A 20,240-nucleotide genomic window follows, 5' to 3' on the forward strand; every position below is an offset into this window, starting at 1 on the left:
GGAGAGTTGTGTCTCTTATTCCAAAAGTCACAATGCTTAGTCAAGTATTGTCAAACCTATGTAAGTGTATGTACGTTATCTTAATAAAGTAATAAGTTTCAGTATTACTCTGTTTTGTATATAAGTGTATGTACGTTATCTTAATAAAGTAATAAGTTTCAGAAGTAATAAGTTTCAGTATTACTCTGTTTTGTCTTTCTAGAAACAGAGCACATAATATTGATTTGTGATATTAATAAGGTTGAGATATTGATAATCACTAAATGGTATCAGAGCTCTAATGATTTAAGGGCCAATTTAAGTACAAAACAAACAAAATTTCAAAAAACGTTCAAAACAAAAACAAGTGGGATTGGGATAGACAACAAGAAGTCAAAAGAAAATTTGTCTTCTCCCTGAATAATAATTCTCTACTAACAGAAGCAATGGCACAAGATCAAATAAGAATCCTCCAATCCGTTATTAGGTTTCAGTAAAAATTGAGAATCCCTTTCGTAACCCTAATCATACCTCTCAGCACGAGAATTGCGCTTCTCCTCTTCTGTAAGCTTCACGGAAACACCAAACCTCTCAGCGCGTCGAATCTTCTTCTGAACATCATCCACCGGAGATACATCCCCTGCCGCCGTCAATCCTACAGACTTAGAGGCGGATTCGTCCGTCTTCACTTCTCTGTTGAGAATCTCATATGGCTCGGGAATGTTGAGGTCAACGATTTTCTTAGGGATTTAACCAGAGACATTCTCCACCGTAGCCGTGTCCTTGACTCAGTTGCTCGCCGTGGTGAATCGAAGGAGATAGAGAGAGAGAAACATACAGGAGAGGTCAAATTAAAAGGTGACACGTATGGTTCCTTACCAATCCTTAAAATTTCAATTTAGACAACGGTTCTCTGATTTATTTCTCTTTTTCATTTATTTTTTTTCACTTTTTTGTTTGGAACCTCAGTTGAGAGGCTCCGTTGGAGCTGGTCTAAGTCGTAAACATGTTATGTGGGGACATAAATGCCCCAATGATATGACAAATACGAGACAATACCACTAAACTTATCGCATTACCTCGAACCCTCGGATCAAGAAATGAATCCGAAACTTTCTTGTATTTTTACTTGTTCTTCTTTATTGTAGGGTCTATTGATTATTTATGGGATTAAATTAATCAAACTGGATAAAATATTTGTTTAATTAATAAGAAATAAAACGAGTGTTTTTTTCTAGAAACACAAGTGTTGCACAGCGTCTAGTATAATAAAACATGTAATGTACGGATGAACACCGGTAGACATGTGATAATCCTGTGAAGAGCATGCTCTTTGCCTCTTCGAAGGTCGACAATGATGGACTTTACATGTCTTGTTAGATAATTTTTTATAATAATTATAAAGCTATATAAATAATGGAGTCGTAAGTCGTAACTTGTTGGAAAGTAGTATAATTTATGCAATACATGTTCTTACTTCAATCAGTATACTACTTTGGTTAATGGCCGTATAGAAACATGTTTATTAATCGTTATGGCATGTATTTAAAATTCCTAGATAAACAAACCCAAGGGTTTTGAATTAAAATAAAACAAACCAGGTCGAATTTGGATCACATTAGGACATTTTGAAAACTCCGTATGGATCTGTAAAAAATTGGGGGAAGGCTGACTTGTTATCAGCGTGGGGATAGCTTCTTTTTATGAGAAGCGGGATAAGTCGAAGATTTAGGGAAGTAGACTATAAATACAATCTAAAGTATGTAGCTTCTATGAAAAGTTGGATCGACTTGAAGCTCAGGGGAAGCTGAATGATTCAGTTGTGTAAAAACGCAAGTTACACGACTGGACAAACTTGTTATAAACTGATTTTAGAACTCAAACAAAAGAGAATGGCTAGACTTAAACGTAAAAGGCTCAACAAACTCAAACGATATCCCTAAGAAACAGAGATACTTATTCAACGAGAAACAAACGTAACTACCACGCAACTGAGTCCTTGATACTCTGAGACAGCGTAAAACTCAGTCTTTATTCTTCAAAACTGAGTAAACGGTCGAGCATTTGCACCTTTTATTCCAGTTTGTTCTATTTCAATTTTGCGTTCATACAATTTTAGTTTTATAAATGATTCAGAGTTGAATCTAATTTGTTTGTTTGTTCTCAAGAGAAAAAAAATTGTGAACGATGAAATTTTTAGTATTATAAATGATTACTAGATTTTGATCAACCCGCACTTTTAGTTTTTTTTTGGATTATAAAAAAGTTTTATATGAATTAATGTTTTGAGAATGTTATACATTATTATTTCAGATTATATCTATACATTTTTATCAAACTTTTTCATACGATTCTACAGTTTGTCGGACCCAAAAAACTAAATCCGAAACCAACACGAAAATACATATGAAGTTCGGGTCTGAGTCATGGACAAAGTACATATTCAATATCTTTTTAGGCCGCGAATCTATGTTCCAGTTTGGATCCCTACCCGAAACTCGATCGGGTACCCAAAGTACCTCGAATGATTTGTGTATATTAGGTATGTTTGGGTATTTCATATATGTTTTCGGCATTACAAATATTTTTAACTTTCTGGTTGGGGGTTTTCGGTTATAGTTTAGGGTTATGGGTAAAATTTCAATTTTAAAAAAATATATTTTGGGTTGGTAAAATTTTGGGTGTTTTGGGTTCTCCGGATTAGGTTTACGGGTAAAATTTTAGATCTTTTGAGTATATGAATATTTATCAAGTATTTGTTTGGATTTCGAGTATTTTTGTGTTTCAAGTCTTTTTTTGTGTTTTGGGTACTTCGTATTTTTTTTTGAATTCTAACATCCAAACCAATCCGGAACCAAAAAGAACCGACCTTAACTTAAACTATAGGTTTAAAAATATTTAGTAATGTCAAACGTTTAGGATCCCAAGAACCGAGACCCGCATATCCAAACATGAACCCTATGTTTCGAAACATTTTATCTTCTTTGATATAATGTAAAAACATTAAATGATGTTGGTATAACTAAACTAACATATGAAACATCTGATATATTTTAAATTAAATGTTTTAAAATTTAATATATCTTGTACACTCGTGTGATTGAAATAATGTGGGTTGCTAAAATGTAAAAGGATAACAATTGTCGTTATAATAATTATTGGAAATCGTTGTTATTTATTAAAATGTAATAAGTTTTAAGTTATTGCTATAATAAAAGACATGTTATGTTAAGATATTTAGTTTTATATTACAGGTTGGACTAATAAATAAAATAGTATTGACTAGATCGCGGTTGCGCGGGTGTTCGTTTTATTATATATATATAGAAATTTTGTTTTTATATTAGAGAAATTTATACATTTTCTTGGAACCATTATTCATGTTTACCATCATTAAAGAGGCATTTTCAAAATTTCATTCTATATGATAAATAATTATTTAAATAAATAAAATTAAAAATAAATTTTTATGTTTTCTAATTATACTTTTTCAAATTCAAACTATTTTATAAACTATTTTTTTGAATTTTTCGAATTGTTTTTCAAAATTTCTTTTTGAAAATCGAAAATTATTTTTGAAACTATTTTAAAATATTAAATATTTTTTTTAAAGTATTTATTTATATATTTATTATAATCCTAAATTTCACATTCCAAAAATCCATCACACCCTTCAACTGTAAACCCTAAGTCTAGATTAGTTAACCCTAAGGTTATAAACGTATTTTACCCTTCATTAAAAGTAAGGGTAAACGTAGTTAGTGTAAACATGAAAAATGATACTATAGTAAAACCTCTATAAATTAATAATGTTGAGACTTTAAAACTTTATTAATTTATAGAGATATTAATTTACAAAAGTTTCCATATTTAGATTTCTTTCTATTTTAAATATTTTTATTTATAAATAAGATTTGATTTTACCGTATGTACGTTATTTAAATTTTAGAAATTTTATTTTTATCTTGTTTTATTATCTTATATGGTGTATAGTTTTATGTTTCATAGAATTATTATGTGGTTTTCGATATAATTTAACTAAATATTATCAAAATATATTGAAATGTTAAAAAAATGAAAATACTTTTCATTTTTTTTGTCAACAATAAAAAAAATTTCATTGTGAATATAAAACCAACAATATAATGTTTATCTTGCACTTATATAAAATTATATATATATAGATTATTAATTTATGGTTTTAACGGGACTATATATTTGCACGGGAGTTTTAAAAATATTATTATCTTATTAATTTATTGATTTATGTCATATTTTACCCCGACCCAAGTTGGGACCAGCGAAATTTATTAGTTTATAGAAATAGTTAATTTATCGAGTATTAATTTATAAAGGTTCTGCTGTATGAATATGATGTTTTTTGGCAATTTCTCTTTATATTTTTAGTAGTATACGTTATAAACATTAACCATATTTTAAAATGAATATATATCATTTTCATTTTAAGAATGTTATAGTTTACATGTTTATCATCTTAAAACCAAATTTATAATATCATTTTTATTTGTAACTTTTTCCTATATATTTATTCCCTTAGATTTGTGTTTGAATATTAGGATTAAAAAAAATATTTAATTTAACAAATATGTAAATTATTTTGTATTTAACTCGTTATTGAATATTTTCATGTAAATAACCTCTTTCAGATTATAGGTAATAAAAATAAATGATTATAAATTATAGTAACATATTTGTATTTTAATGCAATGATTTCATATTCATATATATTAATATTTAAACACTTAGTATTAGTTATTTATAAACTATTGAATATTAAATAAATAATATTGATATATGTTTTTAGTATGTTAGGTTTGAAAGTATATTATTAAAACATAAGTTTATATCATTTACCACCCGCAAACGCAAGTTTTGCGGTTGGTAGCGGTTGTTGGTATTTTGCAATAATCATATAAAACATTACAAATTGCTATAAATCTCTAAAATTCAAAAGCTGGTTCCAGCTAACGTTTGCTGTTGTAGGATGATAAGTTTTTGTAAAAACTTTCTAGATATAAAAAATAAAATATTCAATCAAAATTTTAGATTGAAATAATATAAATATTAAAATATAATTATTTTAATTTATATTATATTATAAAAACTAAAAATTTATTTTCTATACTTTATTAATATAATTTTAATATATATTATAATAATATGATTTTAAATATTTTATAATTATATAAAATATAAATATTATTAATTTATTATATAACCACTGCTGCATTTGTTAGTGAACCAGTCATAAGTATCCCGCAAAGGCACCAGTTTATAGTCGTACAAATCTCTTAATAATGTTTATAATTGTAGCAATTCGTATCCGAAAACCCCCTTGAAGTCACCAGTCATTTCCTTGATTCAAACATCTATCTTATTAAAACTCAAGTACAAATTAGGTTTGTTTGGAAACATGCATAGGAATTTTTTAAAAAAGTTTGTTTGGAAACATAGATTGTATTTTAAAAAAAAAAGTTTGTTTGGAAACATGAATTGCAATTTTTAAAAAAGAGTTTTATTTGGAAACATAGATTGTAATTTAAATAAATAGGTTTGTTTGAAAATAAGGATACCAATATATTAAGAGAAAAAAACGTAATGGGCTTATATTTTTAAGAAAACTTGTAAGTCTATTATATTATGAGAAACTATCTATCTGGTACCTAATCGGGTTCGGTTCAGGCCTGTTTGGGTTTCGGGTTTCCGGGATCAAAGATTTCAGCATCATTCTAATATTTCTAAATTTCAGTTCAGGTTCGCTTCGGAGTTTTGCGGGTTCGGTTCGAGTTCGGATAACCCATTTAAATTACTTTTAAAATTTTAAAATTCATTATATATTTATATACTTTAAATTTTTCAAAAACTATAAACAAAATAATATATTAAATATAAATTTGGATAACATATGTCAGAATACCTAAACTTAACATATAAATTATTTTAGTTCAAATATTTGGAGAGAGAATCAATAATTATTTTAAGTATTTTTGGTGTTTTAAGTATACATTTACTATTTTATATATTTACTATTGATTATTTGTATATATTTTCAAGTATTTAAACCAGCTTAAAAGTGTCATATATATTATAGATGTTTTTATATATATTAAATCTAAAAATAATTAATTTATATAAGTATATAAATCTATTTCGGATACATTCGGGTACCCGGAATACTTCGGTTCTGATCGGATTCGGTTTCGGTTCTCCAAACACCAAAATTTTGAATAATTCGGATATTTAATCAATTTCGGTTTGGGTTTGATACTACTTTTTCGGATCGAAATCGGTTCTTCAGATTCAGGTATTTTGCCTAACCCTTATATTATTGATATGAAAAACAAATAGAAACATATTTTTGAAAAATATATCTGCGCGGGTGCGCAGATGAAAGTCTAGTTTATACTATTAGCCTATTAGGAATGGACTTGATATAAATATGAGTACACATCTACGTTCCTCGTTTACGTATCTATATGTATATAGAAAATCATGAAAGAATATATTTTGAACATATTTGTTTTTTTTTTTTGGAACAGATTTTCCTTGAACTATAATTTTAGGTTTCTACTTAATGGAATGAAATCACGTGATACATATAATATACGTACAAACGAATTTTTATAAAATAAAAAGAAATATATTTGCTTAGATTCAAAGGTATTGTTTCGAAATATATGGAGGATTTATTTCGAAAGATATGACTTATAATTAATTGACTTTTAAATGTAGGACATAAATTTTTTTAGGTAAATGAATATAGAGAAGTTTACATTATTGGGTACTTTCTCATGGGTCTTTATCATGTTGACATACTTTCTCCATGTGGTGTACTTTTTGTCTTACTTTTAATTTTTTCTTCCCTTATTGCCCTTTCCATGGACGAGAACGGCTAAGTTTTGGTGAGTTGCAATCGTTTGTGGTTATGTGGTTGTAGATTGACAAGAAGTTGTAAACTAAATTGAGTACATGTTGGTTTGGTTGGATAATATATTTTTTTTGAGATTTTTTTTTGTTAGTATCATTGTGGAGGGACTAAAGATGTGGTCGTCTGTTGGATCATGTAAATGAAGTTGTGGTGAATGATGTTTTGTACTTGTGGTTAGTGGGTGGGATATGTGTTGAGCAGTCATATGTATGAAAGATATATTGTTCCACAGTTTGTGTCTTTGATTACACGTTTTGTGGTCTTAATAGCCTATAAAACACCAAGGCATCTTAGATTTTATTATATGTTGCAGAGCTTGCGTTCAGTTGCAAACTTAGTTGTGGTCAAGTGGTTGTGGTTAGGCGTAAATTAAATTGTGGTTGGCTAGCTATATATTAACAAGAAGTCATGGTCAACTAAGTTGAGTATCCACACAAACACCAAACCAGCCAAATTCATTCATCGAATCATAACTCCAAATTCCATAAAATTCACAACTTTTAGGTTAAATTCAAAACCCAGAAATTAACCTTTAATTCCGGTGGGGAATTAACGGCGGAGTGTGCATGCATCGAGTCAGAGGAGATTTGTAGGCAGAATATTCCAAAACTACAAAAGCATGAAGGGGATCTAAGTCAATCTTTAACATAGGGTAAGTAGATTGAAAGGGCAGAGGAAGTTCAGATTTGTCATGCTTTTCTGATAGATAGATAAAGCAGTGGAGTGACTGAAATTTTTGGTCGGCGAAGGTGAAGAAGACAATCGTCGACGTCTTGGGTTAAAAGAGAATGAGAGAAATTGAGATAAGGAAGTGGAATCAAGATAAGGTAAATAGAAGAGAGAGAAAGAGAGAGAGAGAGAGAGAGAGAGAGAGGGAGAGAGAGAGAGAGAGAGAGAGAAATACTCTCAATTCAGTTTCAAGGGTAATTTAGACAATGAAACACAAGAAAATACTTGAGATGGAAAAAGTATGTTAGAGTGATATAGAGTAGATAAAAAGTATGTCTGAGCGTAAATTTTTTATGAATATACCCGTATTTTGTGGCCAATAAATTATGATAATATATATATATATATATATATATATATATATCAATTTTACATCTGATATCAATTTTATATCCAATTTTAGTATTCACCATCTTCATCTTCTCCAAATGCTTATTGCGTTTACTTTGTAACGTAGCAATTTGTGAATTGATAGAATAAATTACTGCACATCAGTGGTTAATGAATCGAGGCACATCATGGTGTAAATATGAACTTGACAATACATAGAAGAAACATGTCAAAGGCTAACAACCCAAAAAACTTTTTTTTTACAACCCAAGAAACTTTTGGATGCTGTAAATATTAATCAATGTTGTTTATGTTCATAGAAGTCTGTTTAACGCAGATGTGTGTAAAACAGGAAAATGACAAAGACATGAATTATGACACAAATCAAGTTTATAAAAGAACAACTGACGTTGTGCAAATATGAAGTGTGTTGTTTATTTTGTATTGACTAAAACATAAAACACGATTTTTGGTGTATATGAATAAACACAACACATCTACTAACAGTTGTTTATAATGTGGGGTTTAACGTAATAATAACATTAATGATACAATTAAATGTAATGAGACTCTAGTGATGGTCCATTTTTAAAAAATCACACATAAATCAAGGTTGTGACTTCGGTTTTAATATAATAGATTTGAGAACATGAGTTAATCACTTGTTTATATACACAAGTTTTCAACGTAAGTAATAAAAGTGAACGATGAAATTTTTATCATAAAGACACAATTGAATTTTATGTTACGAAACTCAGCATTGATTTTGTGGTTACAAAATTAAATTCAATGAGATATTTTTGTTACCCAATTAACAACAAAATTACATATAACTTTTTGGTTAAAAATTTAATCTTAAAACTGCAAACTTATTTGTTGTGAAGCCCAAAATTCAGATCTGATCCGGATTTCTCATCTAAACTATTAAAAGTGAAGTACAAATAATAGTTATCCCTAAGTTTTTCACAATATTTACCAACATATGCCACTGGCATTAAAACTCAGAGTTTTGATTATTTAATAAACCGAGTTTCACGAATGGTTTATTATTATACCGTAAATTTAATAAACCATTACTTAACCACATGCAACCACATTCCTACATTTCTATATATATATAATAGTGTTTGCTTCTCTCCCATGCTACCACCTAGGATCCAGGTTAGAAATCGTTTCTTGAGGAGACAACACGTGTCCTATTTGGCCAAAACGCAACGTATCATTTATTCAGAGGCGTGAGGCAGAGAGGGTGGGGGTCCTTCGCGGCGGAGATAAGGGATTCTTCGGCCCGCACTCGGATTTGGTTAGGGACTTTTGCTATGGCACGAGGAAGCTGTCGTTGCTTAAGATCGAGCCGCTATTCGTCTCAAGGGTCACAACGCGCAGATGAATTTTCTGACTCTTCCTCCTCCTCCTTCGTCGAGGGAACGTCGGTTATCGATCTATAAACGGTTTACGGCTGCGATTCGGGGAACCAGAGCTTCTGTTCTCCGACGTATGTTCTTCGATTCAACGTCAAAGAGGAAATAGAGTATCAGACGGACCTGGAGAGGGAACCAATCGATCTGGTGGCGGAGGTAAACCAATGAATGTAAGTTTGTTTTCCAGAATCATAATCAATACATTAGATAGATACAGATATGTGTTATATAATAAGATCATAGTTTATATCAATATTTCTATAAATCATGTGATTCTAATTCGATACTAACTTACACAATTGATTTTAAGAAATTAAATCTAATAATTCAAAATCTAAACTACTCATTTAGTGGAAGCTCCCTTAGTCCAGCGGTTTGACTAAGGGTTCATTAATGCTTCTACACCAAGAATTCTGAGGTTCAAATCCCAGAAAACGCAAATTATGCAGATTATAGAGAAAATGGGTAACAAGAGGTCTTCAGCATGGCGTATCATCGAACATGGATCTCATAGGGCGTCTCGAAGTGATGCAGTCAGATGTGCATTCTCATATGATGGTAGAATTGTCGGTTGTAGAATCATCTATGTAATATTTCTCATTGTTGTAATAGCATAATTAATCAGACGTTAAAAAAACTACTTATTTATTATTTTCCAAAAAAAAACTCATGATATCTATTCCTATATTTAAGCAAATACGATATCAATAAACTAACAAATAATCCTTTTTTTTATTTCTAATCTCGCAAATCACGTAAAAAAATTATTATTAACCTCAAAATAATTACATTCCATAATATATTCCTATATTTAAGCAATCCTCTAACAATTCAATATCAATCAACAACCATAACATCCTTATTTGTTCCTATTCTTCCAGATCACGTAAGAAATCTACAATTTATACACATTTATTCGATAAGCAACTAACAAACGGATCATTTAAGGAATAAAATCGTATAGTATATTCGCGATTTAATATTAAAATTCACAACTAACAAAATCTTAGCTATTGTTTCAACCCTTTCCTAACAAGCTATATATACCTCTTCCCCAATAGCTTAAACACCATACCATTCTACGAAAATTCACCAAAAATGTCGGCAATTACTACTTTTCATCCTCTCACAAAACTCAGCCTTTCAAGAATAACTGGTGAGTTCAAGTTAAGTGCTTACATTCCTGGAGGCAGAATACCCCTTTTGGAGATACCTTTGAGATGGTTTTAGCAGATCAATGGGTAAATCAATTTTCTAAACTTTTGTTTTGTTTTAACATGGTACTAAACTAATATTACCTCGGTTCTATTTTGGTAGGGAAACAAAATCCAGGCCTGTTGCAAAAGGACACACATGTACCGTGTTCAAACCACTAGATCAGTAGATTAGGAGAAACATTCGCTTGCCATGATCTTCAAAGTAATCAGTATATATCTTCTGTAATCCTTTTAGTGAAAAAATTAGAAGCGTTTAAGAATATATCGCCAGAACAACAGACATGGCCGACGATTAGATCGGTAGGAGATACGGATGTGAAAGGGGAAAGTAAAAAGACACCAAAAGCCAGTTGTTTTCTATTTTTTTCCGGGGAAAAAATTATATGGGCTTTGATTTGTGTTTCAGGTCTACGAATATTTGGGTTACAAATGATACTCATTTTAATATCATAACCAAAAGGGTCCAATCAATTCATATAATTAGGCTTTGTTAATATAATTACTACATATATATATATATATATATATATTTTTAATATATTTTGGAATTACTTTTCCTATTGGTTTAATAGTTTCTATCGATTTTTTAACGCTATATAAACAAAAGAAATAATTTCTTTTTCCAATTTGTTAATATAAGTACTACAAAAAACTTTTATTTTTTTCTTTTTAACACTATATTTTTATTTTTAATTATATGTTTTCTTATTTAATAATACTATTAAACCTAAACTACATGTTCTAATATTATACATTTTATGTTTAGTTTACCAAGCAAAATAAAAAAAAATATACAATATAAGAAGAATAAAACCTCATAGTTTATAAATGTACACTAAACCGAATAAACAAGATACACCAATGTCAGAACGCAATAACATATGAAACAATTACATGAATGTTTTAAAAACTAGGAAAAACATATAATTACATCGAACATACATCCGCGCGGGCGCGGGGTCAAAAGCTAGTTTTCACATTTTACACATGTTATATTTTAATCTTTAAAAACACTCATTTTAAAACTTCATTTTAATTCAAAAATGTCTGATTTTAACATGTAATAACGTTACTTCGTAGTGTTCATTTCATAATGTTCACGGTAAAAATTACATCATCTCGAAGTTGTAGGACCGCAAAAATCATGATTAAAATTTTGGGTTCCAACAGAAGTCCTGGAGTCCTGGTTATTCTGATAGACATCTCCATCCAAAAATTCATCAGAAAAATGTTTCATACCACTTTAAAAAGAACGAGTTCTAACAACTAGTTCAATCTGACGTCGGGATTTTTATATTCAAAGTGCTTTTGTTTTGGGGTCTAATTCTTGTCCAAATGCTTTCTTTTCCTGTTTTCCTTACGTTTAAACTGAGGTACATCAAAAAGTCTAGACACAACTATTAATCATCATAAACGCATAGATATAGGGTGGTGACGTGGTGTGGCCATGCCATTGTTTGTAACTGAGACGGAAGAAGTTAGGCTTAGGATCCAATTGGAGAATAACTGTAGTGCTGTTTTTTAATAGTAACAAAAACATACATGTATAATTTTTTGTTAAGTGTGGTGCAATACAGTTTTGTTTATCACCATTCGAAGCCTAAAATTATCAATTATCAATACACATTCCAGGCTACCATCTCCGAGCCACCGTAGCCCCTCCAGGTTTAGTAAATACGTAGAGCGGATTGCATAAACAAGACTAATCCACTTCCATAGTATTAATCACTTCACTATTTACCTAATCAAACTGACTGTTATTTTGACAAATTAATCTTGTACGAATAAATTAAGATTATAAGGAATAGCAAAACTAATATGTATTCATTCTGAAAGCGCTTTAAATTTTTCTTGTCAACATTTTCTATATAACCAAAGATGTTGATACAAAAATAATAATGAAACATACAAGATTGAGGTTTCCCCGCTATAGTAAGAGTCTGAGGCATAGAACAAGCATATCATGCCCATATCATACAACAGAATTAAGCTGAACTGAACAAAAGAAGCCTAGATGACAAAAGAGAAGATATTAGTTTAACTTTTCAGAATACTGAAAGTTGAATGATGGCCAATTCTCGTTCTTTAATTGATTTCCACATTTGCATTCTTTTGTGCTAGCATCATTTTCATCCTACAAAATAGAAGCAAAAACTGATATTGTTTCATGCCCAAGATGATCATCTTTAACTTTACAAATCCGATTATTAACAAATAGCCTCTCCATGAGAATTAGCTTACCTATTGGCAGAGATATACTTTTCTATCTCTTGTTTCTGCTCAGGCTTGAAAGCTAACCATTTTTCATGTGGAGATAAATCATCAAAGGTTCCTCCTACATCTGTGCATGAATAAAAGAATGAGATTTGAAACACTTGCACAAAAACACAAACGAAGAGTTTCAGTAAGTTTCAAACCTTGAAGCAAAAACTTTGGTTCTTCCTCAAAGCACTTTAGTTTCCAGAGAGCAAGACCATCATCACTCAAAAGGATCGGGTCAGTTCTAACAGCATCACATCGTTGCCTCTCTGCAAAACAGGTTACATCAGTTTAAGCATGAAACACGACATTTGTAAGACCGTTGATGATAAATAGTTTTAAGGGCATTTAGATTTACTTCTAGATGTTGCCTTCAGCATCTCTCCATAAGCTTCTTTAGCTTCAGCTTTTATTTGAGCCAAAACTTTGTGGTGCTCTTCAATGGACAATGGAGCTCCGTTTTTTTCCATATGGGCTTTGACAAGATCACCTTGCATCTTCTGCCTCAGTTGTTTCTCCTACAAAGAAAAAAAAAAACAAAGTTTAGCATAATTAGTTTTGATTAAAATCATCTTGCAGATTATAGAAATACCTTTTCCTTTGCAGCTGCAGCCTTTTCTTTTGCTTCTCTTTCCTTTGTGTCAGACTCCTTACTTTCGTTCTCAATGAAATTCCTCATTTTCCTACAATTTTTTTCACACAAGTGTATTAAGTCATAAGGGAGCATTAGTTACAAGTAAAGTGAATGTGAATACATACAATGTGCTAAGTGATTCATCACATAAGAAGTTGAGAAGCTTGAGCCTTGCTGATGCATCCATCTTTTTGTACTCAGAGACACCTGATTTGAAAGTTTCAGGTGGGAAAACGTCACTCAGAACTCCTGACTGCAATAGGCACTCTCCAAGAGAGCTGAACCAAGTGCTGTCAGTTGCACTTAGAGACAAAGACCTGTAAGAATCATTTAAACGCATCAGAAACAAGAACAGTCATATATATACGTTGTCTGAGGGCAAAAGTAATAACACTCATACATATCTCTATCATGTGATATTAACTCCATCAACTGGATCATCATCGGTATAACAGAGCAATATTGTTGCCTCCTTGTGTTACGCCCACTTCCAAAAACCGCAGCAACAATAGACTTAGCATGCCCTTGCTTCAAATCGAGAGCCTGTCAGAAAAGTCCAAAATAAAACACAGATTAAGAGAGTAAACAACATAAGGAATGATTACATATGATAAGTTAATTAACCAATAGTCCAATACCTTTCCAAAGGCTGAACAAAACTCAAGAAATTGCAACACATTTCCAGTTTCTTCAGTGGGTATGTCAATGCCTGAGACGTTAGTCAAGCTTATACCATTAGGAAGTTTAGCCTCAATCTGAATTTCCTCCTCTTTCATTTTGTTAGTGGTTTTGGCTTTCTTGATCTTGCCCGCCGCTTTGTTGTTCTCCTTGGCAACAGCTGATTCATAACATTAAAACTGTTAGCCTTATTCACGACGTATTTAGGCAGCTTCAAAGCAAAACAGACGCACATGTACCTTCAACCGAAGCAGCCTCCTACAGAAACAATACAATAACAAATAAGCATGATACAAAAATGAAGCTTAGATCGCAAAAACCTTGTATATAAGATAGAGAAATGAATACCGGTTTTGCCTTTGGAAAGCCATTTTTGGTCTTATTCAAAGCTTTCTTGATCTTGCCTGTAACTTTGTTGTTCTCCTTGGCAACATCTGATTCGTAACATGAAAACAATTAGTCTTAGTATCTCCACATTAGGACAACTTTAAAGCAAACAGACACCACTTATACCTTCAATGGAAACGTCCTCCTGCAGAAACAATATAATTAAATAAGCATAATATAAAAAAAAAATGAAGTTTAGATCATAAAAACCTTAGAATACAAAGACAGAGAGATGAATACCGGTTTTGCCCTTGGAAAGTCGGTTTTGATCTTATTCAGGGCTTTCTTGATCTTGCCCGCTGCTTTGTTGCTATTCTTGGCAACAACATCTGATTCATAACATCAAAACCGTTAGTCTTAGTCTCTCCTTTTCGTAAGACATTTTCAAAGCAAACAAATATAATCAGTCAGTGCTGCAACTTCTACCTCCATTGGAAACATTCTCCTGCATAAACAATACAATCAAATAAGCATAATAGTAAATTAAAAAGAAAAAAAGAAACTTAAATTAGAGAGATGAATACCAGCTTTGGCTTTTTCTTCTGATAAGAAAAGGTATCATGACCCTCAACCTCTAGAAGCTCAGAGACTGATGATAGCCCACTAGCTTTAGCCTTGTGTGTTAATATTCCTGTCGGGCTTTGGCCTCGTTTCTTCCTGTAAGATCATCATCATCAACAACACAAAGACTCTCTCTCTCTCTTAATAAGCAATAAGGAAGATAATATTACCTGCAGAAACTGCAATTGCAGATGCCTCTGCACTTAGGACAACGCCAATCATCTAATGCACCCACCTCCTCTGCCTTCTCACCATACCTATTTATAAATCAAATCAGTAAGCACATAATCAAAGGAAAAAAATATAATAAGCAGCAAAGAAAATGCAAACCTGTTGAGTAAGCACTTATGACAATAGCTAATGGGACATTGCTTCTCCTTCTTCATGGCCTTGCAGGAAGCAACAAAGTCCATCGTCTTCTGTCGACACTGCAAAGAGAAACAAAACCAAATTCAATCCCCACACATTCGATGATAATCGGAACAATTTGGGAATCCGGGGAGCTCAAATCAAAATGACTAACTGATCTAAGATTAGTCAATGAGAGTTGTTTTTGTTCTTACCTGGTGACAGCATCTGCCGTTGCTAGAGTCGTAGATTCTTCCACCGATGACTCGAACGCCAGGATCCGATTTGCGTTTCGAGGCTTTCACGTCATCCAAAGCCATAGCAATAAGAAGTTAAACCCTAGAAATGTAATTCGAAAGAGAGAGAGAGAGAGAGAGAGAGAGAGAGATTTCAATTGGGTTAGTGGACTACTCTCCAGATTCAGCAATTTAGGAGAAGGGATAACAGATTGTGTGGGGGGAGGGAAAACGATATTAGATTTCGAAATTTTGAGAGAGAGAGAGAGGGAAACCAAAATGTTGAGGAGGGAGAGTGAGCATTGGCGCTTGTATTTTCTTTTTTTTTTACATTTGCAGGTTCCAATGTTTTTGGGGTGGTGCGACTGTCCTTAATGAGATATTGCATCTCCCATTAGAGTTAATCAATTGGATCGGAAGTTGGTTTAGCTAGTAGAGGTGAAAACAAGATGCACGCTATGTCCAGCCACTTTAACAGAAAATCGAAACGAACCGAACCAACAAAGTTAAACCAAAAATCGTAAATATTCAACTATTCTTATTTTCTATATAAAAAAAAGCTGAAACTTAAACGAGAATCGAACGAGTATCCGAGTATTAAAAATACAATTTACTAGCTAAAATTCACAAATATCTGAGGATTCTTTTTTTTTTTACATCTAAAACACACAGAAACTGAAACAAGAATCTAACGAGTAACTAAGTATTCAAAAAATGATTTACTAGTTAAAATATTTAATTACATTTTATTTTGAAATAAACAATTACCTAAAATAAAATATATAAAAAAAATATTTATATCCGTAAATATTTAATATATTCAAAAATTGAAATACTCGGAGAATCCACTAATATTTTTTCTTGTCTGAAATACTTCATACTTTGTGTTGTGTCTTTACACCAGATTTCTTATAAGTTTTCTTCGTAATTTGTATAACTCTGGTTTTTCTAGTATTCAAAATTCAAATGACTCCAGTTTTTCTAGTATTCAAAATTCAAATCTTACGATATAAAAACATTGATGAATTTTTAAACAAAACCACTGGACCAATAGAGTTTCAATGAAGCAGGAAACATGCACGGACTAATTGGAGTCCAAATTGATCAAGACACGACACAAAGCATAACCACCAAGAACTTTTTGTCATTTCACCAAGAACATTTTGTCAACCATCTATACAGTGTGCAAATACTCTCTTTTTTCTTTTGCCAAAGGTTTGGATATATATCTTTTGGTTCTTATTGATCATTCATTTATCATCTTATTTCAGCGGTAATATGGTATAAGTAGATCTGAAAAACAAGACGCAACATGGGGCATCCTGTAGAATAACTACACTAGACTGAAAAATATCATTCACTTTGAACAAACTAAACACTCCCACTCAAAGATAGATATATGAAACCCCAACTGATGTAAGACAAACAACGCATCCTCCGGTTTCCTTCATAGCTATGAAACTAGCCATTCTGGTGGTCTCCTTTCTCCTCTCACTCCAGTTCTTTGAGAAAATCAACGTTGTCCACAAACACCTGAAAAGCCCAAAAGGTTAAGCAACTCAAACACATTTAGTCAGAGCTATTTCCATGAAAATGATGAACCTCTCTCTCTCAGAACCAGAATCTTACCGACTTCCAACCATCTGGATCCAAACATGCGGTGATCTTTGTGCTTATACCTGGTAAGGGACCAGGTTCCCTCGTGATTTTCCCACCAAAGAGTTTTACAGCCTCTGCGGTTTTGTACACGTCATCCGTCCCTATCGCAATCTGACAATATTTTTTTTACAAGTTAGAAACTATAGCTACCTCTCTCTATATATACAGAATTTACTCTTTACCTGAGCATAAGCATTCCCTTTATCATATTCAGTGACACCATAGTTATATGTCAGCTCTAGGACTGCAGTTTTGTCTTCTGGACCATATCCCATCATAGCTATTGTGTACTGCAAACAAACACTTATGGTAAGCGATTTATAGACAAACCAAACCAAACCAAACCAACAATAGTAGCAGGATTTGCAGGTAAAATTTGAACAGTAAAGACCATACGTATAGAAAGTGAAAGTTACAGTGACACAGGTAAGAATTAGATTCATGAGCCATGGCATGTTTACCTTGTACTCTGGGTTGTCTCTTGTGCGCAGAAGTTCCATTCCAAAAGCCTATAAAGAAAGGAAGAAGCACCTATTATCAGAAGATAACAATGCATTCTGATAAAAGAAAGAAAGAAAGAAAGAAACAGAGATAATATATCAGATAAAACACATTGTTCAGTTCAGGCTAGCAAGCTCTCCTATCGCACAAGGATTTCATAGGACTCAACCTTCTCGTAGAATTTGATGGACCTGTCAAGATCACCAACACGGAGCATAACTTGGCAAAGAGGTTCTGGTGTAGGACCTCTCTCCAAGAGTTCAAATTTGTAACCATCAGGATCTTCAATGAATGCGATAACAGTTTTGCCACCTTTGACAGCACCAGGCTCCCTTGTTACTTTGCCCCCTTTCGCTTTTATAAGTTCCACAGTTTTCGCCACCTTTTTGGAAAGAAAAAAAAAAAGAAAGTTCAATTCTTAGAAAAAGACACACAAAACAAGAAGGCAAAACACATTAAAACAAGAAGGCTCACATCGTCGACAGCAATACCAAAGTGACCAAAACCTGCCCCAATGTCATACTTGTCAACTCCATAATCTGGAAATAAAACAACACTTAACACATAAGCCAACCATAAAGCTAAACAAAGTACATCACTTTGGAGCTCGACACACTTACTATAAGTGAGCTCAATGACAAAATGTGAATCTTCAGGACCATAACCAAGAAAAGCATTTGTATACTTCTCTTCCGGTATATCACGCTTGCGTAGAAGCTTCATTCCAAGACATTCCGTATAGAACCTGCACCAATTAGATCGCTTCAGCTAATCTTAAATCTCTTTGGCATTAACAGAGAAAACCAGCTTATAAAAACGTACTTAATAGTCCGGTCCAAATCGCCAACACGGTAAACGACGTGAAGCATTCTTCTGTTGTCATCTTTGACCCACTTGAGAAGATCCTCTTCAGTAGCGGCCGTGCTTGCGTTTCCAGATTCAGCTACTCCTAAGCAGCTTACGCTTCTTCTCAAAGTCAAAAGCTTTGACTGAGTAACATCTGTGGAAACACAAAACAAATCAATTGAAACTCCATCAAGACCATAGATGACAAATCAATTGAAACAAATGATTGATTTCAAAATTATTATCTCTAAAGGTGGAGGAGGAGGAGGATTACGGGAGAAAGAGAGGGTGGAGCGAGAGAGATTCCTGGAGACGACGGGGAAGCGAGGAGATGCAGAGACGCAGCCTAGCAAGGAAGGTCGGATGGTGGAGGCCATTGAGATTATCCTCATCCTCACAGTCTCCTCTCGAGTCTGTCTGTGATTGTGAACCAAGCAAGCGGTAGTAGTTACCTTTCCTCCCTCGAGTGAAGCCAACGGTGAAGATAAAAGCTCTATTTTTTATTTTTATTTTCTGTCGATTTATAAAAATAGAATAAAATGGACCAGGTTTATCGAACTTTAGCATTAGTACTTTTCTTTTTGATTTTTGTTAGCTCATAATTAAATTATATTTTATCAGAATGTATAATTGAACGATTCTCATGAATCAAGATATCTGGAATCAAAATTCTAATTAATCAGATTATGACACGCATAATCAGGGCCAGCCCTGCCCATAAACCTAGGGCTTAGGGCGCCACAAATAATAAATAAGTTGTGAGTGCCAAAATTGTAAATGTTGCTTCTAGTCTAGTGGTTGTAGAATTCTCCCTATGCCCTTCACCTCACAGGTTCGATCTATATCATTTCTAAACTTCTATACTTTTATTTATAGTGAGAGTATTTTCCTTCTCTCAAGATAACTACAAAAGATTTCTTTATTCAATGACATGAAATATTTGGTTACATGTTACATGTTCCACAGACTCATATGTTATTAGATAAATAATTTAATCAACACAACTTAATTATATCTTTTATTTTTTTTTAAACAATTATTCTTCTCTGCTTTTTTTCTGTTTTGTTAATTATTAGACTAGCTTTGTAATTAAAAAAAAATATAAAAGATAATATTAACTTAAAATATCAGTTGCTCATGTTTCACTCTTCCATTGTGATTGAATTTGAAATATCTCAATGGGAATCTCAAATAGGTCTTTTCTTTATTTTTTATTTTTTGCAAGTGTTTGTAATTTTGTCAGAAACTTTTGAATTTTTTAAAAAAAATCTTAACATCATAGGGTTTTATTATTATGTGAAAACAATAAAATTTGTGAAGTTGATGTTAGCATACTTTATTAGGGCTTTTTGCAAAATTGACCTACAACTTAAAGTCAAACACAAAACTAACCTCTTTTTTTTTTTGAAAATTGGTTTTGCTTTATTCACCCCACAAGTTCATATAATTTACGAAAACGCCATCAATTTTTTTTTTTTTTTTTCGAAAATGACATCTTTACTCTCT

At 32.1% G+C, this 20,240-nt stretch overlaps 2 protein-coding genes across 3 annotated transcripts; both read right to left on the reverse strand.

Annotated features, from left to right (window-relative positions):
• Window positions 1–12,466: 12,466 nt before the first annotated feature.
• LOC106298374 lies at window positions 12,467–16,112 on the reverse strand. 2 transcript variants are annotated; one of them, XM_013734485.1, is made up of 17 exons: window positions 15,708–16,112; window positions 15,475–15,572; window positions 15,315–15,401; window positions 15,108–15,240; window positions 15,010–15,028; window positions 14,824–14,912; window positions 14,710–14,728; window positions 14,545–14,630; window positions 14,430–14,454; window positions 14,157–14,356; window positions 13,919–14,061; window positions 13,644–13,835; window positions 13,477–13,567; window positions 13,243–13,402; window positions 13,043–13,153; window positions 12,867–12,966; window positions 12,467–12,759 (listed from the first exon to the last, which is right to left on the reverse strand). In XM_013734485.1, the coding sequence occupies exons 1-17, from the start codon at window positions 15,810–15,812 to the stop codon at window positions 12,711–12,713; spliced, it is 1,707 nt and encodes a 568-aa protein (XP_013589939.1). In that variant the 5' UTR covers window positions 15,813–16,112; the 3' UTR covers window positions 12,467–12,710. The 2 variants fall into 2 exon arrangements, with proteins under 2 accessions (XP_013589939.1, XP_013589938.1); XM_013734484.1 differs by having other exon boundaries at window positions 14,436–14,454; window positions 15,708–16,108.
• Window positions 16,113–16,970: 858 nt separating this feature from the next.
• On the reverse strand, window positions 16,971–19,265 carry LOC106301107 (probable lactoylglutathione lyase, chloroplast). The gene is made up of 9 exons (XM_013737429.1): window positions 19,009–19,265; window positions 18,711–18,888; window positions 18,509–18,633; window positions 18,363–18,427; window positions 18,058–18,270; window positions 17,849–17,896; window positions 17,570–17,677; window positions 17,358–17,498; window positions 16,971–17,261 (listed from the first exon to the last, which is right to left on the reverse strand). The coding sequence occupies exons 1-9, from the start codon at window positions 19,124–19,126 to the stop codon at window positions 17,220–17,222; spliced, it is 1,038 nt and encodes a 345-aa protein (XP_013592883.1). The 5' UTR covers window positions 19,127–19,265; the 3' UTR covers window positions 16,971–17,219.
• Window positions 19,266–20,240: the final 975 nt, after the last annotated feature.

This window comes from Brassica oleracea, chromosome C6 (genome assembly GCF_000695525.1).
Source record: "Brassica oleracea var. oleracea cultivar TO1000 chromosome C6, BOL, whole genome shotgun sequence".
Taxonomy (NCBI): domain Eukaryota; kingdom Viridiplantae; phylum Streptophyta; class Magnoliopsida; order Brassicales; family Brassicaceae; genus Brassica; species Brassica oleracea.

Coding starts and splice junctions, on each gene's coding strand:
- LOC106301107 (XM_013737429.1), bottom strand. CDS start 19,126: ATGAGGATAATCTCAATGGCCTCCACCATCCGACCTTCCTTGCTAGGC. Junction 18,634..18,710: donor GATTTGGACCGGACTATTAA/GTACGTTTTTAT, acceptor TAATTGGTGCAG/GTTCTATACGGAATGTCTTG. Junction 17,897..18,057: donor CCATCAAATTCTACGAGAAG/GTTGAGTCCTAT, acceptor CTTTCTTTATAG/GCTTTTGGAATGGAACTTCT.
- LOC106298374 (XM_013734485.1), bottom strand. CDS start 15,812: ATGGCTTTGGATGACGTGAAAGCCTCGAAACGCAAATCGGATCCTGGC. Junction 15,573..15,707: donor ACGGCAGATGCTGTCACCAG/GTAAGAACAAAA, acceptor TTCTCTTTGCAG/TGTCGACAGAAGACGATGGA. Junction 13,568..13,643: donor GATGAATCACTTAGCACATT/GTATGTATTCAC, acceptor AAAAAATTGTAG/GAAAATGAGGAATTTCATTG.